Genomic DNA, 27,529 nt, shown 5'->3' on the forward strand with positions numbered 1-27,529 from the left:
AAAAAAACAGTACCTATCTCCTACAGTAGGTGTGAGGATTAACTGGGCTAATGAGAAATGCTCAGACACACAGTAGGTGCTCAATTAACGCAGGCTGCTACTATTTATCACTAAAAGGAAAGGCTTGGGACATTTTACCAGCAGTCACAAGTTTATCTGAAATGCAACAAAACCTGAAAGGGCGAATCAACTCCACTCTCCAGTGCCTGAAAGTTTCTTTTTGTTCTTTTGACAGAGCACTTATTTTCTTGATTTGAAAAGGCAGAAGCGACTCTGTTTTTGTACTTAATTAGGGGTAAATCACATTCAAGTATCAGACTGAATTAAGTGATACAACTTTCTCAAATGGATCACTTTAACTTCCTCTTCATTGAACAAGATAAATTTTATTAACACTCATAAATTTAAGTATTTTGGATACTAGACCCTTATCAGTTAGATGATTTGCAAATATGTTTTCCCATTCTGTAGGTTGTCTTTTTCACTTTCTTGAATAATCATAAGTTTAGTTTTTGACAAAATCTTGCTTTTATAGAAATCTATACCATTAACTTAAGTAGCTGTTTTTGAAAAAATAAATACTGTTTAAATTTAGATATAACAGTATTCCTTACAAAAATTTATTTTATGGTTTTAAAAAATATTTAAATTATTGTATAAACATTTCTTTAAAAATATGGTCTGTAGAAAGAAAATAATAAAACCTAAGTTGTAAAGTGACAGTGATTTTTGGTTCCATCATTTTATTCACGTAATCGTGGAGGATCCATCTGATTCCGTGGGAAGCTGAGGGCTAGAGGCTGCCACTGTCACACTGCATTCTTTCTCATTTCACCCAAGAAGTCATAGGTCTGCTCTGAAAGGTCAAAAGGTTCATGAACTCCGTCTGGTGACAGCAGAGCTTGGAGGGCGCCCTGGTTTTCTTGGTTTTGCTTAAGGAAGTCAGTGATAACTTTCCATCGTGCAGTCTCAGTCTCTTCTTCTGCCCACCTGAATGGGGGTAGGCGTGTGGAGTGGAGAAGTGGGAGCACGCAGTCATGGTAAACCAGGAGGAACGTGGACTTCAGGAACTCTTTGTCTCTCTGGGAAAACACCACCCCCACAAATAACATTGTTATTTTTAAAGTGTTAAATTCTATGAACTCTATTAACTAAAAGCCACCTAAGAGGTAGGAGGGAGGGTGCCATTAGTGCCTGGCAGGTATCGGCTCTGAGCCAGCTGCTCAGGCAGGACATGGCACTTCAGAAGTGGAAGTGAGCAGAGTTACACAGAGTACAGTGGAGCACTTCTCCCTGAGAGCCTCTACGTGGCTCCATGAGACCAGGGTGTCCCTAAGCTCCATGGAGGGTGTCTCACACATTCTGTCAAGGTGTTGCAGTCTAATTTTGGTGACACCAGTGTGGTTAGGGGTAAATATAACTAAAACAATGCCAAGTCCGCTGAACCTACTTACTGACAGCATATCAGAGGTAACTGTCCTGTTATCTAAGAGAATCGTAGCAGGTGTTCTGCATAGGATCCAGAGTTGTTGGCTTATTTCCAGCAATGCCTGGGATGGAGGTTGAGGGGTCCTTTGGTGATGAGGATGTCAGACCCTTCCCAGATAAGAATGGTGCAGTATCAGCTGTACCCATGTCAAGCCCCGATGCCCACAGGCCATGGTGGGAATCTCAGAGAGCACAGCAAGCTGAGGACAGAGCTGTCCATAGGCAGCAGAGTCTACACAGAGATACCACCCATCCCACCACACGTCCACATAAGGGCAATGTCTACAGGCCCAAGGCTGCTGTACTAGAATAGCACTAAGCCTGACAGTTTTGGCAAAGTCACATGTATGTAGATGGTTCTGATCAAATGGAGGCTGAAATAAGGATACAATGTATAAATTGTTTCCTAATTTTTAGGGTTTTCAGCTCATTTGTTACTTCATTTTCCTCGTAGATAATGAATACTTTAGATCAGGGCTGGTAAAGTATGGACTGTGGGCCAAATGTGGACTGCCACCTCTTTTCATAAATAAAGTTTTACAGGAAAACAGTCACATTTGGTCATTTACATATTGTCTGTGGCTGCTTTTGTGTTACAACACCAGAGTTGAGTAGTGTGACAGAGACCATAAGACCTGAAAAGCCAAAAAGATTTTCCATCTAGCCCTTCCCATTTGCCAAATCCTGGATGAGAGCAGTCAAATCACTACTCACTGATTAAAGCAAGTTCGGATTGGTAATTACCATGATTTTATAGCAATGTAAGCAGGAGCAATGCATTGTTTTCAATATATGGTACAGCTCAGGCCATTTTTTTTTCCTTATCTTTATGATACAGGCTTTGAGAGCTAGAGAAGTTTTTTAAAAATAAAAGAAATTTGATACACAACTGAGAGACTTTGGCTTAGAAACTTCCCCTTTATTTAAATAAAACTCAGTAATCTGAAATGGCTGTCTTGAACAAGTGTTCCTTCTCACATTAGCTAACGATCATGCATAACCCTCTTGGAATGTGTTTTTGCAGCCATAATGAAACAGTTTCCCTGGTTAAGAGGGATTATGACTATGGCTACTTTTGCTAAAAAAAGAGACATTATTAGAATAGGCAAGCAAACACCAGGTACTGCAAATATGAAGTTCAGTGTGGAAAATCATATTACCTTCTCTGATCTTTTTAATGTACTTTCTTTTTCAGCCCATGAACTCTAAAGAGCAAACAGAAATATTATATTAGTCCAAGTAGTAACAAGTCCTTGCAACACTTATGCAAATTTACTCTGTAAATAAATTTATGGACAGGGTTAAAAATGCTGTACAGATTCTACACAAGCAAGAAGTGAATCTGTAATTAGGAATCTATTGCAAATGACCTAGCACCAGAATGACTAGGCAGATGTATCTGTGAAAAATGCCGTAGAAGGTCATGATAATTATAAATCAAAACTAACTTAAGAATAGAATCAGTGAAACACTAACACATCCATGCAAACTATACAAACACAGCACCTGAATAATAAAATAGTATTAAGCTTTCCAAGTAAGACAGTAATGAAAATAGAAAACACTGCCAAATACCAAACTTTTCTACAATTCTCTCTGTCATGATGATGACAATGGTCAGAATGAGACAGACTGAAGTACAATTTTGTAAGTAAATATTTCTAATCTGTCCACAAGGCTTCACAGAAATTTCTTTAAATAAATAAAAACCCCAGAGTTCAATTAGTCCCACAGAAGTATGAATTTAAGACTTTCACTGTGCCATTTCCTGGCAAACTGAACGTGTGGGTGGAATATGACCAGTCTCACGGCTGCCTGTTCCAGGGTCTGGGTTCTGTGCATGTCAGTAGATATCCTCCTGTTGGCACGTGATATCACGAGTAACCTGAAAGCATCAGACCTTTCTCAGCAGGGAGGCCCTGGGATGAATATAACATATGGCACCAATAAAGAGATTCTCCATAAAATAAATGATGCATTGATAGAGCGTTTCTCAGCAGGAGATAACAGACTATGCCACTCATGAGAACATTTTGGAATGTTCATACCTATTACCACGTGAGGGGACTATGGTCCTCCACCCTATTAACTGCTGTGCTATGGGTCCTTAGGAGTTTGAAGAGGACCCTTACAGAACCAGAGTGTTTTACTAAACAGGCCAAGTGCCATTCTTCTTATTATTAAAATGTCATCCACAAACTGAACTGTGCTAGGTAAGTAAACACTAGGAGGCTCACATGCTGTACATTTTAAATTTTATTCGGTTGGTGCAAAAGTAATTGTGGTTTTTGCTACTACTTTTATGGCAAAAACCACAGTTCTCTTGCAGCAACCTAATAATATGGCTTAACGTGAGTATCACTTAGCAAATGTAGACTTAGCATCTGGTAAAATTTGTCTATTTTTGTTAGTTACATGTCAATGTCCCACCTTATTTTTCATTCAGCCACCAGCAAACAGTAGGATGTTTCACTTAGAGTAACTCATTTGGGAATAGCAAACGTGTTAAAGGTCACTATCACCTCACCAAGATCCACTTCCTTTCTTCTGGAACAAAAACACGACTATACCTCCTTTGAAGTTAAATGGACCGTGTGACTGGTTTTGGCCAATGCAATGTGAACAGAAGTGGCCCAGGCCCCTTTGGAGCAAATGCAGTGAAAGCCCAAGAACAATTCTCCATTCTCCCTCTTCTGCAGGGAAACTGGCAACAGAGGCAGCTACTTGTTCCAGATGGTGCTGTGAGACAGTGGAGGCTCCACCAGCCTGTACCCTTGGGTGACTGTGGAGCAGCGTCTTCCACTGATCCATGCTGGATACACACCATGGGTGAGAAATAAACCTGTGCTAACCACCACAGCACAGCCGAGCTTCTCCTAGGTAATACACTATGCCACGGAGAGAAGAAGGCTCATGAGTGTAGAAACAACCACCACTTTCTTTTTTAAAATTATCATTACACAAATAATTCAATGTGAAAAAATTAAGAAAATGTAGATAAAATAATCCAAGATCCAGAGATATTCACCGATACCTCTCTGCAATATATTCTTCCAGATCTTTTCACAGGCAGATATATAAATGTATATATATTTATACTTATTATGGCTCAAATGGGGTCTTTTTGCTAAATAACATATGTGCACAACTTTACCCTCATGCTTTCAAGCAGCCCGTGGCACATTCTGGGTGCACCCAGAGCTGACCTGCAGGGACAGCCCTGGCTGGGTCACGGCTGAGCTCCATGGCCGGCCAGGTCACTGCATGTCTCCGAGCTGTCTGCTCATCAGGGAAATGCAGATTTTAGACTAGATTCGGGTTCCTAAGGTTCCTCCTAAGAACAAGGTGCAGATTCCTGTTACACACCTAGGGAAATATTCCTGTGGCCAGCACAGTGCCTTATATTAATACACGGTGGGCTCTTGTGAAATCTTTGTTGAAGAATCAGTGTATATATGTTCTGTATAATGAATAATTATTATGATACTAGTGACTTTATAGGAGAAGAAAGAGAAATTCTGCATTATCTAGCTATAGTGCCAGATGATCTTATCTAAAATTACAGGAGATCATATGCACCATGAACATTTTCTTAAACATCTCTGTTGAAAATGTCATTATTACTATTGACACCCTCCCAACCCAGCCAAGCTAGCATACGAATTGGTTTCAAAGTCTAATAAGAATCTTTGTAGATGACTGAGTCCTCCTTCCATTTCTGCTGTCAGGTCCATATGGCCTAGTTTTTATCAGCAGGAGTCACCCCCTAATATGCTCACCTTCCTCCTGCACATGTTCTGCCTCTTTGCACTTGGCAGAGTTTGCCTAAAGAAGAAACCTTCCTAGGTTACCCACCACCTACCACTGCCCTCAGCCCCACACCAAGACTCAGGCTTACCTTGCCCATCTACCAACCACTCCCCTACTTGCATCTGACATGCCAAGCTGGACTGTCAGCTCTATTCCTTCCTGCCTCAAATGTCTGCTCATGCTAACCCTTCCACCTGCAATGTCTTCACCCCCATCTCAGCAGGTCAAAATCCTCTTGGCCCTGGCCTTTATTAGGCTCTTCATGCAGGGCCTCTCTAACGAAACAGAATTTGGATCCTTCTTTGCTGCCTTCTTTAAATCTTCAAGGTCCTGGGTTATACCTCGCCCATGGCACTTGTGATGTTACCTGTGTATCTGCCTTGCATGCATGCAGCTCTTCTACTTATCGACCCTGATGTGTTAGGCTAAACCATATGAAACTGCCACTTAGAGAGGCCAAAAATGGCTGAAAATTGGAGATTTCATATGATTTAACGTAATACCCAACAGTTATTTCAGACAGCAAACAGCACACACGGAATTAAATTAAAGATGATGTGCATGCCCTGATTCTCCCCTGGAAATTCAATTGATTTATCTTACAGACCATTTTGGATTTTTGCTCTTAGGACACAATCAGTGGCCATCCTAAATCAAGGAAAAAATGGGCAAAGATTGCAATAGTGTACATAGCAGGCACTCCATCTGCTCCCTGGGTCAGGGAAGGCAGCCCTTGGGAATTCACGCTAAGATGGGAAAGATGAGGACTGAGTTACCTAGACAATGGATAGGGATTGGGAGACATCATCCTAGTAACAAAAAAAAGGGCCTAGACCAGATGACAGAACTCATTAACACAGAGTGTGTAACTGCTTCCATAAGCCAGCAGGTTTCCATTGCAATGCACACTACCCACCCTGAGGGCATCCATCACATCAGGCTGCTCCAAGAGCATGGGGAAGGTGGCCAGCATGGGATGGCTAATTAAATCTGAAATGCAAAACAACAGAAAGAATTTTATGCAAACTTCACTCAATGGATTTTATTGCAATAGACACAAAAATATTCAGATGAAAATTATTGTGCCAAATGATTTGTTGATAACACATTCTACACACTTTGACTTCTAGGAGAGCTCAAAGCTGTCCCTTCAACCTTCATTTGTCCCTATACCCATATCCTGGTGAGTTCCTGTACCAAATTAATGGAGCTTTTAGAGTGAGGGCAAGGAGGCTCTGAACAGAATAAGCCTAGAAAATTTTGTTCTGTGTTTTTCTTCAACTTCTCTTTCTTCCTTATGGCTGTGGCATGGTAAAAGGAATCTTCCCCTTTTTCCCAAGGTAGCCCTGCTCTTGGGAGACTGAGCAGAAACCAGGAAGCATTGCGGGAAAGGAGGCAGAGGGCCTGCTCCTCAGGTCTGATTCCAGTCCACCAGTGCTCAGGGAAGGACCCAAACTTGTGTCTGGAGCCAGCAGACAGTGGTAGGTGAAACTGGAAGAATTAGGAATTGAGGATTCTGGCCATATGAGCAAACACAGTGGGGGAGAATATTGACATTTCACAATAGATAACAGCACATGAAAAATCTGTGCAAAGAAGCACACCAGGAAAGACATGTCTTAGTCTGTTTGCGCTGCTGTAGTGGAATACCTGAGACTGGGTAACATAAACAAAATAAAATTATTTCTCCAAGTTCTGGAGGCTGGGAAGTCCAAGATCAAGGTAATGGCATTTAGTGTCTGGTAAGAGCCTTCTTACAACATCCTCCAGAGGGGAGGAACACTGTGTCATCATGTGGCTGAAGGCAAAAGGGTAAGTGAGACAAATTCCCTTGTCAAGCCCTTCTGTAAGAGTCTCTAATCCCATTCATAAGGCAACAGCCCTCATGGCCTAATCACCACTCAAAGGCCCCACTTTTCAATACCATTACATTAGTAACATATGAATTTTAGATGGGACACATTGAAACCATAGCAGACACTTTTGAAATGGCAAGGGCAAGGTATTCTATAATCTGGTGTCCTCAGTAGAGAAAAATTCATTCTTTAGATATTATTAGGATATTTTATTCTAATGATTAAATTCAAACGAAGTCAACAATTCTGAGTAAACTTCTTACCTATTGGGAAAACTAACAAGCCTTACCCTCTTTAAGAGGTCATATCATTCATGAAGTTTCTCAAGAGTCATGAAAATGAATTCAAAGGCAATGGTGATTAAAAGGCTTACCTGTCCTCTCCCTTAGAGTTATAATGATTCCTTGAGAACTTTCTGTGCTTCTCTGCCTTTGAGTTCCACTTCTACCTATCTATCCAGGTGATAAGTCCCTGGGAGAGGACTCCTGCCTATGAATGTTATTTGTCCACAAGTGCTAAGCCTCTCACTCACTCTGCTCCATCCATACTGGCCTGCCTCAATTTCAAGCCCTCCAACACATGCATGTCTTCTTTCCTTGGGTCTTCAGACATGCTGGCCCCTCTACCCAGAAAGAATCCTTCCCCACACACTTCCCTCATAGGTCTAATTCCTTTCTCACATCTTTTGTTAAATATTACTCAAAGAAGCCTTTCCTTGCCCTACACATTAATCAAGTCTTCCCAGTGCATGTTCTCGTTGTGTATTTTCCTTCACAGCACTTATTTCAAAAGGGTGGAAAGGATTATTCATGAAATTATGTGTTTGAGGCCTGGGACGCCTATGCCTGTCTCATTCATCACTGGGCCTAGCATAATATCTGGCACATACCAGGTACTCAGTACATATCTGGTTACTGATTTATTGAATTGAAAGAAGAGCCAATAAAATTAAACTGCTTTTCTTTTTGAAGGCAATTATTACAACACATGCATTTCTCTTTGTAGGTTCAATCATGTATGGTGACTCATTGATTTTTAAACTTATTTTTTAACATTTTACTTGGTAAAAATTTCAAACATACAAAAAAGTTGCAAGAATAAAGACAGTACATAGGACACCCAAATACTCCATATCTGGATTCACCAATTTAAACTAATCCATTTGATACTTACACTTCATGCACTAAGAACCAGCTATTTTGGTTGATTTTGGTTTCTCTTCAAAATGATGATGTGCACACCAAACACATGGGAAAAAACAGATTACTCAGAGACATTAAGGGAAAATATGACTATATCTGACTCTTGGGATCTCAAAACTCTAGAATTTGAAATGTGAAAATACATACGTTTGAAAGAACTGAATATGTGTTGAATTCACAAAGCTCAATGCTTTGGATCCGAAGATGTCCCATAAGTAATGTATTAACATCAATGCTGTTCTAAATATTTTATTCCGAAAGTCACAATCAGAAACAGAAGATACAAGATGGTATAGGTTACCTTTACTCAGAGTATGAAGCATTACTGCACAAAAGGAAGTGGCAAAGCCCACTTACCAGTACTTTGCAAGCTCATCCTGTCTTTCAGAAGCACATCTCCAAGAATTTGTCGATAGAATATCAACAAGTGAATAGAACACATACTTCCAATTAAAGTTTCTGGCAGTAGACTATTAAACAAGAAAAAAATATATTCATTAGACAATCCCCTACAATCCAACTTATAATGTTTTGATGTATATTACTTTAATAAACAGTCCCAAATTTTGCTTCATTACTGGAACACATTTTTAACTATTTAAAGAAAAATTTCTACTACAAATAGGCCACATTAAATTTCAGATAACTTTTTTTATTTGTTTACACTTTCGAGTCTCAACTCTGTGTTGCCATTTTTGTGCTTCCATGTTAGCATATATACCGATGTTAAATGTCAAATAAAAAAGGGAAGCCACTAATTATATGTTTTGGAAAGAAGGGGACTAGTCAGCTAAAAGCTTTAACAAAGGCATGTGGCTGCCATGCCTGATTTGGTGAATGCAGAAGAAATACAAATTCAGGCTGTTCACAGTACTGGGTGGAACATGGGAGGGTGTGACAGACCTGGAATAAGTCCTGACTTTGTCACTTCTTAGCTATGTGACTTTAAATTAATTAATTCATCTCCTTGTGCTTTGGCTTCCTCATTTATTGGATACCAATAGTAATACTTGCATTTCAGAAGGTTACTAAAAGGATTAAAATGAAGTAAGTGTGGGCTGGGCGTGGTGGCTCACACCTGTAATCCTAACGCTTTGGGAGGCCGAGACGGGTGAATCGCTTGAGGTCAGGAGTTTGAGACCAGCCTGGCCAACACGGTGAAACCATATCTCTGCTGAAAATACAAAAACTAGCCAGGTGTGGTGGCGGGCACCTGTAATCCCAGCTACTCAGAGGCCAAGGCAGAAGAATCCCTTGAGCCTGGGCGGTAGATGTTGCCATGAGCCGAGATTGTGCCACTGCACTCCAACCTGGGTGACACAGCAAGACTCTGTCTCAAAACAAAACAACAACAACAAAAACAACAAATGAAGTAAGTATGGAGTGCTTAATGTAGTGTCTGGTATACAGTAAGGGCTAAAAAATAGAAAATAATTCAATATCGAAGTTAAATTGGTATCAGTTTAAAATAGACTGCTATAACCTTAGGATGTTGTATGTAATACCAAGTTAAGTTGGTATTAGTTTAAAATAGATTGTTATAACTTTAGGATGTTATATGTAATACCATGGTAACCACAAAGAAAATAACTATAGAATATTTTCAAATGGAAAGTAAAAGGGAATCAAAATTTGTCACTATGAAAAATCAAACACAAAGGAAATCAGTGAGGGAGGAAATTAAGAACAAAAAAAGCTATAAGATAAGCAGCAAATGAGTAACAAAATGGCAAAAGTAAGTCCTTCTCTATTAGTAATCACTTTAAATGTAAATAAATTAGACTCCTCAATCAAAAGATACAGATTGGCAGGATGCACTAAAACAACACGATTTAATTATATGCTATCTATAAGAGACTCACTGTAGACTTAGGACACTCATGGGTAGAAAGTGAAAGAACAGAAAAAAAAATTTCATGTAAATAGCAACTAAAAGAGAATATGTTTAGCCATACTAATATCAGACAAAATAGACTTCAAGCCCCCCAAAAGTTACAAGAGACAAAGAAGGATATTGTACAATCATAAAAGAGTCAATTCAGCATATATAACAATTATAAACATATATGCACCAAACATCAGTGCTCCTAAATATATGAAGCAAACACTGACAGAATTGAAGGGAGCAATGCATAGATCTATAATAATAGAGAAGATTTCAATATCCTACTTTCGATAAGGTAAAGAACAATGAAACAGAAGATCAATAATACTGTAGACTAATTGGATCTAGCCAACATTTACAAAACATTCTACCCAGCAACAGCAGAATACACATTTTTCTCAAGTGCACATGAGATATTCTCCAGGAAAGACCATATGTTGAGTCACAAAGTAAGTCTTAATAAATTTAAAAAGATTGAAATCATACAAAATATCTTTTTTCAATCATAATGAAATGAAACTAGAAATCAAAAGCAGAAGGAAAACTGGAAAACACATAAATATGTGGAAATTAAACAACACACTCAAACAACCAATGGCTCAAAGAAGAAATCTCAAGAGAAACTAGAAAATATCTTGAGAAATGAAATGAAAACACAACATACCAAAATTTACAAGATACAGTGAAAACAGTCCTAAGAGGGAAATTTATAGCTATAAATACTTAACAATAAAAAAGAAAGAAGAGCTCAAGTCAACAACCTAACTTTATGTCCTAAGGAACTAGAAGAACAAAACTAGCAGAAGGAAAGAAATAATAAAGATTAGGTCAGAGATAGACAAAATAAAGAATAGAAAAACAATAGAGAAAATCAATGAAAGCAAGAGTCTGTTCTTTAAAAAGATGAACAAAATTGACAAACCTTTAGTGAGAATGACTAAGGAAGACTCAACTAAAATCTGAAATGAAAGAGGGGATACTACTATTGATTTTACAGAAATAAAAAATGTGTAAGAGAGTACTATAAATAGTTGTATGCCAACAAGTTGGATGACCTAAATGAAACAGGTACATTTCTAGAAACACACAACCTACTAAGGCTGAATCACAAAGAAATAGAAAATCTCAATAACAAGTAAGGAGATTGAATCAGTAATTTAAAAAATCTCCTGATAAAGAAAAGCCCAGGATCAGATGGCTTCACTGGAGAATTCTACCAAACCTTTAAAGATGAATTAACACCAATTTTCCTCAAACTTTTCCAAAAAATGAAGAGGAAAAAACACTATCAAACTCATTATGAGGTCAGAATTACCCTAGTAAAAAAGCCAGCAATACTACAAGAAAAAAACAAACAAACAAACAAACAAAAAAACTACAGGCCAATATTCCTGAATATTGATGCAAAATCCTCAACAAAATACCAGCAAAGTGAATTCAACAGCACATTAAAAAGCTTGTACACCATTTATTGCATTTCATTTATTAATGAAATGCAAGGATGGCTCAACATCCAAAATCAATCAATATAATGTGCTACATTAACAGAATTAAGGGGAAAAACCCACATTATTTTCTCAATTGATGCTGAAAAAGCATAAAATTTGACACCCTTTCATGATAAAAACACTCAACAAACTAGGAATAGAAAGAAACTACTGCAACATAATAAAGGCCATATATGAAAAGCCCACAGCTAACATCATACTCAATGGTGAAACACTGAAAGCTTTTCCTCTAAGATAAGGAACAAGACAAGGATCCTGCTCCTGCCACTTTTACTCAACATAGTAATGGAAATATTTTTCTAAAAAAAGAAAAGTATCTTTGTTTGCAGACAAAATGATGTAGAAATATGTAGAATATATGTAAAAACCCTAAATACTCCATGAAAAATACCTTCAGAATAAATGACCAGCAAAGTTGCAGAATACAAAATCAACACGTAAAAATCGTACTTCTATACACTAACAATGCACAATTTGAGAAGGAAACTAAGAAAACAATTTACAACAGCATCAAAAAATAGTCAGAAATTTAAAAATATAAAAAATTTCAATATTTAGATTTCAAAATAATAATCTGGAAACATGAAAAGTGAGTTCTTTAAGACCCTCACACATGATGTATAGTAAATACTGGGAATATATCATGCACAAGATTTAACCTTTGAAAGTACTCATGAAAATATCTTAGATCATTCTAATATATATTTCTAATACTATTTTTAGAAATATATAAACTCTGTCATTAAGCATGAAGAAGGACCATATAGAAAATCTCAAAAACCTTACAAATGATATGTTGTCTTCTATCAAAAGGAAGATGTCTTTGGGCTGAGAAAAATCACCAAAGATTTAAAAAGAGATCTTACTTTTTGTAAATTAATCCTTTATCTTAATTCCTAAGATTAGATTTTTAGAAGGGAAAATTATCACAGAGGTAATATTCAGGCTTCCAGCCTGTTGGAAGAGAACAGAATGAATGTGACCACTGTGATGAGGTGACAGCAATGTATTCCACGAGTAATTAAGTTTCATGGAATGCATCAAAAAGCTTATCCACCATGATCAAGTGGGCTTCATCCCTGGGATGCAAGGCTGGTTCAACATACGCAAATCAATAAATGTAATCCAGCATATAAACAGAACGAACGACAAAAACCACATGATTATCTCAACAGATGCAGAAAAGGCCTTTGACAAAATTCAACATCCTTTCATGCTAAAAACTCTCAATAAATTAGGTATTGATGGGACGTATCTCAAAATAATAAGAGCTATCTATGACAAACCCACAGGCAGTATCATAATGAATGGGCATAAACTGGAAGCATTCCCTTTGAAAACTGGCACAAGACAGGGATGTCCTCTCTCACCACTCCTATTCAACGTAGTGTTGGAAGTTCTGGCCAGGGCAATCAGGCAGGAGAAGGAAATAAAGGGTATTCAATTAGGAAAAGAGGAAGTCAAATTGTCCCTGTTTGCAGATAACATGATTGTATATCCAGAAAAACCCATCGTCTCAGCCCAAAATCTCCTTAAGCTGATAAGCAACTTCAGCAAAGTCTCAGGATACAAAATCAACGTGCAAAAATCACAAGCACTCTTATACACCAATAACAGACAAACAGAGAGCCAAATCATGAGTGAACTCCCATTCACAACTGCTTCAAAGAGAATAAAATACCTAGGAATCCAACTTACAAGGGATATGAAGGACCTCTTCAAGGAGAACTACAAACCACTGCTCAATGAAATAAAAGAGGATACAAACAAATGGAAGAACATTCCATGCTCATGGGTAGGAAGCATCAATATTGTGAAAATGGCTATACTGCCCAAGGAAATTTATAGATTCAATGACATCCCCATCAAGCTACCAATGACTTTCTTCACAGAATTGGAAAAAACTACTTTAAAGTTCATATGAAACCAAAAAAGAGCCCGCATTGCCAAGTCAATCCTAAGCCAAAAGAACAAAGCTGGAGGCATCACGCTACCTGACTTCAAACTATACTACAAGGCTACAGTAACCAAAACAGCATGGTACTGGTATCAAAACAGAGATATAGACCAATGGAACAGAACAGAGCCCTCAGAAATAACGCCATATATCTACAACTATCTGATCTTTGACAAACCTGACAAAAACAAGAAATAGGGAAATGATTCCGTATTTAATAAATGGTGCTGGGAGAACTGGCTAGCCATATGTAGAAAGCTGAAACTGCATCCCTTCCTTACACCTTATACAAAAATTAATTCAAGATGGATTAAAGACTTAAATGTTGGACCTGAAACCATGAAAACCCTAGAAGAAAACCTAGGCAATACCATTCAGGACATAGGCATGGGCAAGGACTTCATGTCTAAAACACCAAAAGAAATGGCAACAAAAGCCAAAATTGACAAATGGGATCTAATTAAACTAAAGAGCTTCTGCACAGCAAAAGAAACTACCATCAGAGTGAACAGGCAACCTACAGAATTGGAGAAAATTTTTGCAATGTACTCATCTGACAAAGGGCTAATATCCAGAATCTACAGTGAACTCCAACAAATTTACAAGAAAAAAACAAACAACCCCATCAAAAAGTGGGTGACACATGGACACAGGAAGGGGAACATCACACTCTGGGGACTGCTGTGGGGTGGGGGGAGGGGGGAGAGATAGCATTAGGAGATACACCTAGTGCTAAATGACAAGTTAATGGGTGCAGCACACCAGCATGGCACATGTATACATATGTAACTAACCTGCACATTATGCACATGTACCCTTAAAGTGTAATAATAATAAAATAAAATAAAATAAAAAAAGTGGGCAAAGGATATGAACAGACACTTCTCAAAAGAAGACATTTATGCAGCCAAAAGATACATGAAAAAATGCTCATCATCACTGGCCATCAGAGAAACGCAAATCAAAACCACAATGAGATACCATCTCACACCAGTTAGAATGGCGATCATTAAAAAGTCAGGAAACAACAGGTGCTAGAGAGGATGTGGAGAAATAGGAACACTTTTACACTGTTGGTGGGACTGTAAACTAGTTCAACCATTGTGGAAGTCAGTGTGGCGATTCCTCAGGGATCTAGAACTAGAAATACCGTTTGACCCAGCAATCCCATTACTGGGTATATACCCAAAGGATTATAAATCATGCTGCTATAAAGACACATGCACACATATGTTTATTGAGGCACTATTCACAATAGCAAAGACTTGGAACCAACTCAAATGTCCAACAATGATAGACTGGATTAAGAAAATGTGGCACATATACACCATGGAATACTATGCAGCCATAAAAAATGATGAGTTCATGTCCTTTGTAGGGACATGGATGAAGCTGGAAACCATCATTCTCAGCAAACTATCGCAAGGACAAAAAACCAAACACCGCATGTTCTCACTCATAGGTGGGAATTGAACAATGAGAACACATGGACACGGGAAGGGGAACATCACACACCGGGGCCTGTTGTGGGGTTGGGGGAGGGGGGAAGGATAGCATTAGGAGATATACCTAATGTTAAATGACGAGTTAATGGGTGCAGCACACCAGCATGGCACATGTATACATATGTAACTAACCTGCACATTCTGCACATGTACCCTAAAACTTATAATAAAAAAAAAGAAAAAGAAAAGTTTCATGGAATTAAAGAAGTATCCTTGACCACTCTTTAAATCCTGAATTTCTAGAAACATCTAAAAATATAATACAGGTTCTCTTAGCACAGTTATCTTGATATACAGCACGTGATACATAAAGTCAGAAACTGTCTTTTTTTAAACTGTCTTTTTTCAACCTGGCTAAATTCTGATCTTGTATACATTTGACCTACATTTTAAAGACGGGATGCAGGGGACCATTTCAGCTGCCTCAGCGTCACCACATGCTTTCTCAGGGATCAGGCTGTGATTCTGGATTGTTCTGGGACCATGGACATGTTCATGAGCAGGGAGCAGAACAACCTGAGTTCATGAACAACATGTTCACGTTCTGCCCGTTGGTCCACGGTCCCATTGCACAGTGTTTCAGCTGCATGCCCAAACTCAGGGCTCATGATGAAGAACAGCCAAGGTTTTCCCAGGGAAAGGGGTGGGAACTTCCTTCCTTCTGCTTGGCCCTCTCCTTTTCTCGTAGACCTGCCTGCTTTGCCTGGCAGGCATTGGTCCACCCAGTGTGGGCACTCGTTTCCTTCTGGCACCTTCTCACAACATGAAGCAACGCTGCTTGCCCTTTATTAGATTTTCTTTAGAGAAAGCATCTGATTTTCCCAAACTTAAGACGAATAGAAAGTTCTAGGCTGCTAAAGATTAGCTGAATTAAGTAAGTAAAAATATACTTCCTCCTGAATTCACATGTAGACCAGCAAACTCTGGCAATGAACACAATGAATGGGTCTCAAGCATTCAAGCAACTAACATTATTACCTTATTTATTTTTAGCAACGATATAATGAAAGTAAAGGAGAAAAAAAGATGGAATGCATCAAAAAAAGGATAATGAATTTATAGCAAATTTACACACACACACACACACACACACACATACACATACACACGCAACCTACTTCTACAGATCAGGGTTTCTTGATATTTAGAACTCATGCACTGGAAATCTGAAGTCAAATTCAGGGCTTTCCCTCCTCAGGGGTTTATACACATGCTTTTGGTCAAATCACATCAAGTTAAACCCTTTTGAAAAACAGCTCCAAAAGACAAATCTTGGTGAAACTGAAGCATCTATTTGCTCTCTTTTTCTTATGTTGACAAGGTCGCCATGATCACAACCTACTCCACAAAACAAGACTGCCAAGCCCCACGAGCAGGACTCTGGTGCCATTGGTCTACACTGAATAATTCACATTTTCACAGGATTCCTGATATTCAAAAGATATACCTGTGTAGGACTGCTAGCTGAGTCAGAGAGGGCAGTGTAAAGCCAAACAGCAAGGGCACTGGGTAAAAATGGGTACTAATGCAAACTCTAACTAGGCTTTCTGCCCTTGGTCTTGTCTCCACTGTCTCATGTCCTTAGGCATAATGGAAAGAACCCCGTCCTTTCTCCTTTGAGCAGAGAAGTTTGCATAAACAAAGGTAAAGTTTGTAAAGAAGGGAGGGTGAGGATACAGGCGGGTCATGCCTTTGAAGGAGAGGAGGAGAAGGACTATTGGTGTCATTACCTGTCTTGTTCTCCCACCTACCGAAGGTTTCAGGTCAGGGGAGGAGAGGATGTTGAAATGGATCAGTCCTGCTTCAGTCTCCACCTCCAGGATGCACAGGCTCAGTGATGTCCAAAAGGGCCCAGGCTGGTGCCTAGACTCTTACCTTGAACCCACAGCACAGCCCCACCCCGCCCCCTCACTATGACCCCCAGCCCTGCTGCAAGGCCTAGGGCCTCTGGTTTCACTGCCCATGAGCTGCTTTCTGTGCGAGCCAGCCTGGAGTTGCACCAGCAGTGTGTCCCAACTCACGTTTGAAATTCCCAGAAATGTATGTTTTGGGGTCATGCAAAGTGGAGAGGCAATTTCAAGCCAGCACTCAAGTCTCTCTGTGGAAGAGCACACACCAAGAGAAGGCAGAGGGAGGCCAGGGACAGGTGGAAGCTGTGCGGAAGTCCTGAGGAGTATACTTTCACACTAGCAGGGAGAGCTCTGCTTTGAAATTCTTTCACAAACATTTTTCAGGTGCCTATTCTGTACTGTAATGAAACAAATGATGCAGTCTTGAGGTATGGAGGACAAGTACACAGGACCTTTAAGAACCCAGCATACAGAAGAGCATTCACTGCTTAAGAAGAAGGGGCTGCCTTGCTAACTTCTGCACCACACAGTCCAATTTGATCTTGAGGTCATACAAAGTATCTGAAAACCAGTATTTGGGGGCCAAAGAAACACTATTAAGAGCTGTACTTGGAAGATACACATGGGAGTGCTTCTGGACTCTTGGAAGCTTATCAACAAGATGAGTAGTGGGGAGGCCAAAGATGCAGGAAGAATGAAGCCAAACAAGATTTGGCTTTTCTTTCACAAAGACTACTACTGTGCTGCTTTCTTTCTAATCTTGAAAAATATCAATTTTCCAAGGAAAGACTGGCCAAAAAAGAGGATTTACAGGCTCTATGAACATCCAAGGGGGAAAAAAGCTAAGAGAGTAAATAATACCCATGAACACATTATTAATGGCTATTGAAAGATTGAACTGTTAACACTACACTTATAAAATAAATTTCAGTAGTAGTGGTAAGAAAAAGGGATATTTAAGCTAAGACTATGATCTGGAATGAGAAAAACCATTCACAGGAGCATGCCAAGTCTTCACTGACTTCTCTACTTCTTAATAATCTGTGAGCAATGAGCAGGTCATGGTGGGACAGTTCAGCTGCAACGGTCTCTGTCCCATGCCATGCTCTTCCTTCCCCCTCTTGTCCTCGTGCCTCCTCTGTGGAGCTCCTTTCCTCTGCATCTTCCCAATCCTTCAAAGGTGATTTCAAATGCTCCCTGATTTTACCAGCTACACATCTTCATTTGAACAAATTTTATGATATAGCACCATCTACCTGGCTTTATATTTACATTTATCTCTATATAAGATAATTATAGTAGTAAATAATTATAGCTAACACTAATGTGTTAGTTACTATGTGCCACACACTGTAAATACTGGCTGTTTTATATATTTTCTTTCCATTAAACCTCATTACACCTTTATGGGGTTGATATTATTATGATGTCCGTTTTAAAGATGTAGACATTAAGACCCTGACAGAGATGTTAAATGACTAGTCTAGGAGAGTACTGAGTGAGAAACTAATAGATCTGTGATTTTATTAGTTTACAAACTCCCTGAGGAAAATGTATATTTAAAACACCATGAGAAACCACTATTCTCATTTATTAGAATGGTCAAAACAGAAAAACTGATCATATCAAGTGCTGTCAAGAATATAGAGTAACTGGAACTCTCATACATTGCTAATGACAGTGCAAAGTGGTACAGTCATTTTGAAAACAGTTTGGTAGGGCTGGGTGCAGTGGCTTAAGCCTGTAATCCTAGCACTTTGGGAGGCCGAGGTGGGCAGATCACAAGGTCAGGAGTTCAAGACCATCCTGGCCAACATGGTGAAATCCTGTCTCTACTAAAAATACAAAAAAATTAGCAGGGCGTGGCGGCGGGTGCCTGTAGTCCCAGCTACTCGGGAGGCTGAAGCAGGAGAATGGCATGAACCCGGGAGGCGGAGCTTGCAGTGAGCTGAGATGGTGCCACTGCACTCCAGCCTGGGGGACAGAGCCAGACTCTGTCTCAAAAAAAAAAAAAAAAAAAAAGAAAAAAGAAAACAGTTTGGTAGTTTCTTATAAAGTTAAACTCCATACGTCCCAGTAATCTCACTCCTAGGTATTTATACCCATGAGAGATGAAGACATATATCCACAGGCAGAAAATTTGTATACAAATGTTTAAAGCAGCTTTATTTATAATTGCCCAAACCTAGAAACAACCCAAATGCCCATCAATTTGTGAATGAATAAACACATTGTAGTATATCTATCAAAGGGAATTCAGATGCTCCTCAACTTATGGTGGGTTATGTCCCCAGAAACCCATCATAAATTGAAAATATCATAAGTTGAAGATAATATCCCAAGTTGAAAATGCATTTAATACACCTAGACTTTTTTTTTTTTTGAATCAGGGTCTCACTCTGTTGCCCAGGCTGGGGTGCAGTGGCACCATCACAGCTCACTGCAGCCTCAACCTCTTGGGCTCAAGCAATCCTCAAGCAATCCTCCCACCTAAGCCTCCCAAGTAGCTGGGACTACAGGTGTGCGTCACCATACCCAGCTAATTTTTTTTTTGGTAGAGATGGGGTCTTGCCATGTTGCCCAGGCTGGTCTTGAACTCCTGGCCTCAAGCGATTCTACCACCTCGGCCTCCCAAAGTGCTGCAATTATAGGTGTGAGCCACCATGACCAGCCTACAACTAGCCTACTGAACATCAGAGCTTAGACAGGCCTACCTTAAACATGCTCATAACACATTAACCTACAGTTGGGCAAAATCATCTACTACAAAGCCTATTTTGTAATAAAGTATAAACATCTCATGTAATTCATTGAATCTGTACTGAAGTATAGTGTCTACTGAATGGGTTTTGCTTTTGCACCATGGTAAAGTTGAAAAATCTTGAGTAAGTCAGGGACAGTCTGTACTATTTAGAACAAAAAGGAACAAATTACTGGCACATGCAATGGCATGGGTAAGTCTCAAATGCACTAGGCTAATGAAAGAAGCCAGACTCAAAAGGCTCCCGAGTGTTATGATTCCATTTGTATGACATTTTGGACAAGGCAAAACTGCTGGGAAAGAAAATAGGTGTGATTGCCTGAGGCTGGGGCTACAGAGCTGACTACAAAGGGGCATGAGATAACTTTTTAGAGTGAGGGAAGTTCTCTATCTTGATTGTAGTGGTAATCACATGACAGTATACACTTGTCAAAACACAAAGAACTATAAACTAAAAAGAGTACATTTTACTGCACGTAAATTATATCTCAATAAACTTGACATTAAAAAAAGTTCCCTGAGGGTAGAATCATGCATTGGTAAGCCCCATTTAGTCAAGTCTTCTATTTACTAGTTAGCTCAAATAACAGATTTGGTTAGAAGAGCTAACCAGTAAATAGCAGAGTAAGCTAATTTCAGCTTTGTTACCCATTTCCCTACTGACATTTGGGGGAAGAATTGAAGACAAAAATATAACAAAAGATGACTAAATATGAGGAAAAGCCAAAAGCAGAGATGGTCTCCAAGTGCTGAATGATCCCAAATTCACCGGACAGGTAGAAGCAGGTACCAACCTTAGTACATTTCTTGATCTTCTGTTCAAGGATCTCAGTTTTACTAGAAGTTGAGGCTGCCTTCTCATTGTCATCATCTGGTAGAAAACACTGCCGTGTGCTTTTAAGAAAAATCAAAAGTAACTCACGAAACTTTAAGTACTTGAGACAGTGAGTATAATAAAACAAGTATTTCATGAAAATATACCACCCAGTAGTGCTGAATTGAATGAAAGGCAAGAGTCATCCATATACGCTAAATGAGCTGAGAGACCTCCCTAAGGGCACAGGATTGTTTGCTAAATTAGATGAGTTACAGCACTATTGCTGCCAGATTACAGAGGAAAACAGCATGTCTGACTCCAGGTAGAACCACCTGCATCCCAGACCCCAAACTCCTTTCTGTTCCAAGAAGGCAGGACTGGCGCTGTGGGGGCAGCAGAGGTGGCGTGTCCTGAATCACCAAACAAATAGAGGGGTGGCTGAGGAGTGGAAATGGAATTCCAAATCTGTCAGGCTCTGAGCCCTATGAGGCAATGACCATATCTGTCTTGCTCTTCATTCTCCCATTATCTAGCACAGTGCTATGGTTAATGAACATAGTAAAAGATGCTCAGTATTTCTAGAGGGCAATTTGGCACGCATATTACTGTTTCAAATGTCTGCATCCTTTGACCTAGCAATAGGCAGTCTCTGTATTAGTCACAAGTATCAGTTCAGTGGGCAATGAAAAGGAACTAATGCATTAGTTCTCATTCTTCATGATTTCATTCTTCATGATTTCTTAGAGTCTCATATGTGTTACCAAGAAAATAAGTACTTAAAAATGATTAAAATTTTTATATCAAATGACATATTTTTAAAAGTGTGAATCCAAGTAAAAAACGCTATGCTTATTAGAATGTAGCTACCTCTCGGGTGCTTCTATTTGTTTAATCTTTAAGGAAAGGAAGACAACACATGAGAGCCATACCTCTTCTGGATATTGAAGGGTCCACTTCAATACCTTTTTCATAAGGAGTACCACCATTCAAGAAAAGCTCATAAGTTCTATAAAAGAATAACATACAATGACAGATATAAGCTGTGGGCATGTAGAAAACACTGGAGTCAGTAGTTACATATTTTTTAGCACTAATATACTCACAGACATTTCATTTATGCCTCATTGGTGAATGAAAAGAATAATTGTTGATCCCTCCATGAGTTACTATCTGGGCAAATAAACAGTCTTTCTTTCCTAATTATTAGCTGCAGAAAATTATCTTTCCTAACTATACACTATAGAAAATACATTTTTCCTTGAAAATGAGAAAAATTAATTCAAGTCATTAAAGTGTTCGGACCTTAATGACTTATGTTAATGACAAGTGATTGTTTTTTAATGTATTTTTCAAATGTGTTGAATCATTATTTGAAATGAGGCCATTATGAACTTATATTATTTTTAAAATATAAAAGTAACATGTAGATTATTATAAAAAGTTTGAATGGCAGAGGAATGATAAGTAAAAAGTGAAAAATCCCTCCCCATGCCGCCTTCTCTAGTTTGGTTAATCTCCTGCCCTATCTTTTCTATGCAAATACAAACAAATGTATAAACACAGTGAATTTCAAAACTAACACATGCTTCAAAACTAACACACTACATGCTTTTCTTTTGAAGTCACATACTAAGTGTAGAAAGAAGAAGGTAAAAGAGCCCTTTAATTGTAATGCAACACCTCCTCAATTCTGCTCCTCAGAAGCAACTTCTGGGAACAGTTTTGCTTTGTTTTGTTTTTGTTTTTTGGAGGCAGAATCTCGCTCTGTCACCCAGGCTAGAGCGCAGTGGCATGAAAACTGCTCACTGCAGTCTCGACCTCTCAGACTCAAGCAATCCTCCCAGCTCAGCCTCCTGAGTAGCTGGGATTACAGGCGTGTGCCACCATGCTTGGCTAATTTTTTTATTTTTGTAGAGACAGGGTCTCACCATGTTGCCCAGGCTGGTCTATAACTCCTAGGCTCAGGTGATCCTCCTGCCAAGGCCTCCCAAAGTGCTGAGATTACAGGCATTGTGAGCCACCTCACCTGGCCCACAAATAGTTTTTAATGAACAAAAGTGGAGTCACAGTATTCAAAATATTCTGCACTTTTTCCATATACTAATACACTGAAAATGTGTCTATATTAATATACAGAGCTCTACCTCATTTAAAAAAATAGCTGTGACTTTACTTTCAGAAAGATGGAATAGATATACAATTCCTTATCTCTTCCACTAAGCACAACTAAAAACCCTGAGCATATTAAAAGACAAAAACAAAAAAGCAAATAACAATCACAAGAAACCTGGCACCCCAGGTAATGCACCCTCTAGGATGATGTCAAAGGACTTGTAGAGTCAGGACTTCTACCTCTGCCCAATGGCAAGGAGGCCACATAAGGAGCATTATCTAAATTAATCCTCACAACAAGCCTTTGGAGTAGGAATTATTACAATCTTCCAGATTAAAGATAGGTGAAATTCAGACTTGGAGATGTTAAGAAATCCACCTACAGTTACATGGGTAGAGCTGGGACTGGAGCCCAAAATTTTATAATCCAAATTTGGGATCTTAATCACCATCCTACTGCCTGCCCATTTGTGTCCCTTCTTGAATTTCTTGTTTATATCCTAGATTTAGTTCTTTCTATTCCTCCATTTTAAAATTTAGATTATCTTTTTCTTATTAATTTTTGAGAGTTCCTTTTATATTAGGGATAATGATCTTCTAACTCTTCTGTACATATTGCAGTATTTGCTTCCAGTCTGCCTTTTGATCTTAAAGTTTAAATCATTTACTATGGTTGCCACTATGATTTCAACGTCCCACCTACAGAGGAAGGGTAGAGACTCACAGAGGACCTCTGGACTCTGGACTTAACTTTCCCACTCTTCGAAGACAACTAGGCTCTGTTTTCAGCATGGTGAAATGTGTTAATACCATAGGAAATTACTGGAAGAATATTCTCAGCAGACAGCTAGTGCAAACATCTGTTAAAATGCCTCTTCTCTAGGAGTCATTTCTTCCTCCTTAGAATGAGACTGTGCATGCTGTTTTCATACACCGCCTAAACAACATTAAAGTCAACATAAAAAGCCCTCTCCCCAAAAGTTATTGGCATGCTCATAGAACAAACCTGAGGTATCAAGAGTCTAAAAAATGAATTTTTACAGAAGTATTCATTCGTTAGGAATATATAGCCAACTTACTTTGCTGGAATAGGAACTCCACTGGCATCAAAAAGTTTAAGAAACACCCAGCCACAGCTTAACTCTCCTCTTTCACCAGTTGACTAGGAAATAAGACAAGTATATGAAACTTAAGGTCTGAACTAGTCAAATTTATAAGCACATACCAAGTCCTTTTAAAGGAACAAAATTAGTATTCACCTTTAGAACTAAAAAATTCTTCACAAGAAAATAAAATGAAACATAGTAGAGTCTCATTTTGCCTGCGGGTCAGATATTAAAGGTAGTATATCAAGTGACAATCATATTTTGTCAAAATTGCTCTCGAAAATCCCTTAAACCAATGATGTGGCAACTGCTGCCATTGTCTCTTGACTGATATGATCTGTGGAGTGATCATATCATATCAGTACTACATGGGATTATGAACCTTTGTTTCACTGACAGATAGAATGCAGATATTAATCATTCAAGGGCTTTTCTGCTTGGAATTTTACCCCCACTGTCAGTTGCTAGAGGCCCCTAAGGCTTCCTTTGAGGGGCCTGCTCTTTTCCCCAGTCCTACCCCCTCCACAATACATATGGATGAATTTGCCTTAAACAAATGAATGGACAGTGTAATACCATTAATGTAACACCTCTGTAACGCTCTCTGGGTTACCATGAGGTCAACTATATATACTATACCTATCAAGCTATTATTAGTATGTGGAAACATTTAATTACTAGCACAGAGCCCCACCCACTGGTTCAGTAGTTTATATGACATAAGTTAACCTCACTTTATAAAAGTCACTACTCTGCTAAGTCCCTTAATTAGAAACCTCAGTTACAAGTCTAAGTATACTCTGCCCCTGGAGGACAGAGGTGAACCATGGGGCTGGGATGCCAGTGAGCATCTTTTATCACTTTCTGCAAAGTTCTATCCTTTTTGAATTTTTATTCTTTAAAAGCACTGGAGTTCACTCAAGCTATAAATGTGAATAAATACTATTATTTTAAATGCTACGAAAACAAATCAGCACACATAAAATTAGAATCACTGGCATTCTCATTCCTCAAGGGATTAAAATTCTATTACACATAAAGACTTCAAGGATTTCCTTGTCAATAGACACATTTTTTAACCTTCTCTTTTAACTGATACACTAGAAAGCCTTATCTTTCAACGGACATACATTGCGAATATAAGAAATTCCAAGTTCAAATAATATTCCAAGATCTGGAGATGCAGAATTAGACCTGATAAAGCAATCACCATCAAACAAACATGGCAAGATGCGAGTAACCTGAAATGATAAAGAAATTAAAGTTATTGATAAAAATAAAAAATGGGCAGGGGGTTTGATATGGTTTGAATAAATGTCCCCACCAAATTTCATGTTGAATTGTAATCCCAGTGTTGAAGGTCAGGCCTGGTGGGAGGTGTTTGGGTCATGGGGGCAGATCCCTCATGGTTTGGTACTGTCCTCACCACAGTGAGTTCATTCTCAGGAGATCAGTTTTTTTAAAAGTGTGTGGCACCTCCTTCCTCCTTCTTGCTCTTGCACTGTCACGTGAGATGCCTGCTCTCCCTTCACCTTCTGCCATGATTGGAAGCTTCCTGAGGCCTCCCTAGAAGCTGAGCAGATGCCTGTGCCATGCTTCCTGTATAGTCTGTAGAACCAGGGGCCAATTAAACCTCTTTTCTTTATAAATTAACCAGCCTCAGGCATTTCTTTATAGCAATGCAAGAACGGCCTAACACAGGGTTTCAGCCCTATTTGTTAGTAAATAGTTTACGACTTTGCATTATAATAAAAGCCTTTTAAGAAAAACAAAAAGCAGATGGACTGAATTCATCAATGCCAATGATTATAAATTTTAAAAATTTAACTTCTCTTTTAAAGGGAAAATACCTTCACCTTCGCTTATTTTTTGCTTAGAGTAGAGGCTAACAGTACTGTGCCTAGGTCTCCAGAGGTGTTACAAATAATAGTTTATAGACATTATAAGATATTTATATTAACCACTGTTCTTCATAAACAGAACAAAAATTAAAGACTGAATACACATATTTGCTCAACTTTCCTGATGTGTGCCTTGTGAATTTTCATTTCTCTTCTCTTTTGCTCATTCAATTCCCTCTCCCTCGACAACGGTATCCCTCCCTTCTTGCCTGTAAAATCTATCCAACCTTCAAGATCTAGTTTCTCTTCTAGAAAACTTTCCCTGAGCCAAAGGACTAGAATTAACTTTACCCTCCTGTGTGCTTCCAAAGCACTTGGAGCTCCAAAGCCATTACAATCTGCCTGAGTGGTAGTTACCAACAGTACTTGCCCCACATGGCTACTCTGATTAAATAAGGTAATGTACATAAGAGCCTGGCACAGGGCCTAGCACACAGTTAGGGTTCCATAAGTAGACGATATTGTTATTCTTCATGTATGTATTTTCCCCTACTAATTTTGCTGGAATAGGAACTCCACTGGCATGAAAAAGTTTCCACATGCCTAGGAAAAAATGCTTGCACGTAACTGATGTTTAATTTCATTCAACAGAATAACACATACTCCCAACAGTTCTTCCTTCTACCCCAGGAAAAACATTAAAAAATTCTACCCTAAACACTTCACATACACAGAGATGCAATAACAGAATTGTGAAGTACTGTGCCAAAACAGAGGCCGTGCTTCTCACCACAGGAAGGGTGCTAAGAAGATCAAGATGGACTTTTAGGAGGTGTGCTCTCGACAAGTGTGGACAGGCACAGCACACAGTTGAGGTGGCTGGCCTCATCCACACCCTGAGCCCTCTCATTGAACCTCCATCTTGCCTTAAGATCTTTTGATGCAATAAGAGGAAAGGTAACTAAGGGTTTTCAGGATGCAGTTATACAAGGGAGTTAGCTGTGGGAAGGAAGTAAATACTAAATTAATGAGACCTTGGAGGTAGACGAAAGTAAGGTAAAATAAAATATAGACAATTGATACTATAAAAACAACATGAAGACATCTTTGTCCTCCCTACGTCTATGCAATGCTGACTCAGTGGTTTAAACCCACCTAACGCCATTCCAGTCTTGACAGTATGTGGGTGTAATGTAGCAGTCCCTTAGGCGTCATCCCTGACTTTATCTGAAGAAAGCACAGCTTTTATTAGCACAGTGGGAAGATTTCATCTTTGAAAAACACCCCACTTCCTAAATATTATCTTTATGTTTTCATTTTTCATCAAATGAGAATTTTCTAAAAATGAACCCTGAAACTGATTGAATAGGATGATTCATAGGAATTACTAACATTGGTGAGTCAGAAACATGAGTAATTTTTATCAATGTCCTCAAAGAACACCAAAGAATCTAAAGATTTATATCTGTTCCCACATACTCTGTGCTATTTATAGAAATATGAATATGTTCTACTTTGAAATTCACTCACTCCACTCATTCAGCAGATTACTTACCTGGGGAGAAAAGGTCCATGTTTTGGGCTTTTTAGATTGCCATGTGGCTCTGACTGTATGAATGTTGCTCAGAACCTGAAATGAGATTTTCCCTTTTGAAATCATGTAAAAAGCTCTTTGAAACGTCACCATTTCCATGTCCCAAAGAGTTAACAGTGGCTACACTGAGTGAGGAAGATGGCGAGGGGAGAACTTTCACTTTTTACTTCATGCAATTCTGTAATGTTTTTCTTTTTATATCAGGTATGACATAAATGAATACAGAGTTGGACTCCT

The 27,529-nt window shown here is 38.9% G+C and overlaps 1 protein-coding gene across 5 annotated transcripts in view; it reads right to left on the reverse strand.

The window, feature by feature from the left end:
- Positions 1-584: 584 nt before the first annotated feature.
- NPHP1 (nephrocystin 1) overlaps positions 585-27,529 on the reverse strand; it is an 83,779-nt gene continuing 56,834 nt past the window's right edge. For all 5 annotated transcript variants that reach the window (XM_009236980.4, XM_002811762.5, XM_009236982.4 and 2 more), the window contains 9 exons: positions 27,254-27,328; positions 24,988-25,098; positions 23,831-23,913; positions 21,569-21,645; positions 20,617-20,716; positions 8,714-8,826; positions 6,215-6,288; positions 2,649-2,693; positions 585-1,082 (listed from right to left, as the gene is read on the reverse strand). In XM_009236980.4, coding sequence (XP_009235255.1) covers positions 810-1,082; positions 2,649-2,693; positions 6,215-6,288; positions 8,714-8,826; positions 20,617-20,716; positions 21,569-21,645; positions 23,831-23,913; positions 24,988-25,098; positions 27,254-27,328 — 951 coding nt within the window. In that variant the 3' untranslated portion in view covers positions 585-809. The remainder of the gene's footprint in view (positions 1,083-2,648; positions 2,694-6,214; positions 6,289-8,713; positions 8,827-20,616; positions 20,717-21,568; positions 21,646-23,830; positions 23,914-24,987; positions 25,099-27,253; positions 27,329-27,529) is intronic.

This window comes from Pongo abelii, chromosome 12 (genome assembly GCF_028885655.2).
Source record: "Pongo abelii isolate AG06213 chromosome 12, NHGRI_mPonAbe1-v2.0_pri, whole genome shotgun sequence".
NCBI lineage: Eukaryota > Metazoa > Chordata > Mammalia > Primates > Hominidae > Pongo > Pongo abelii.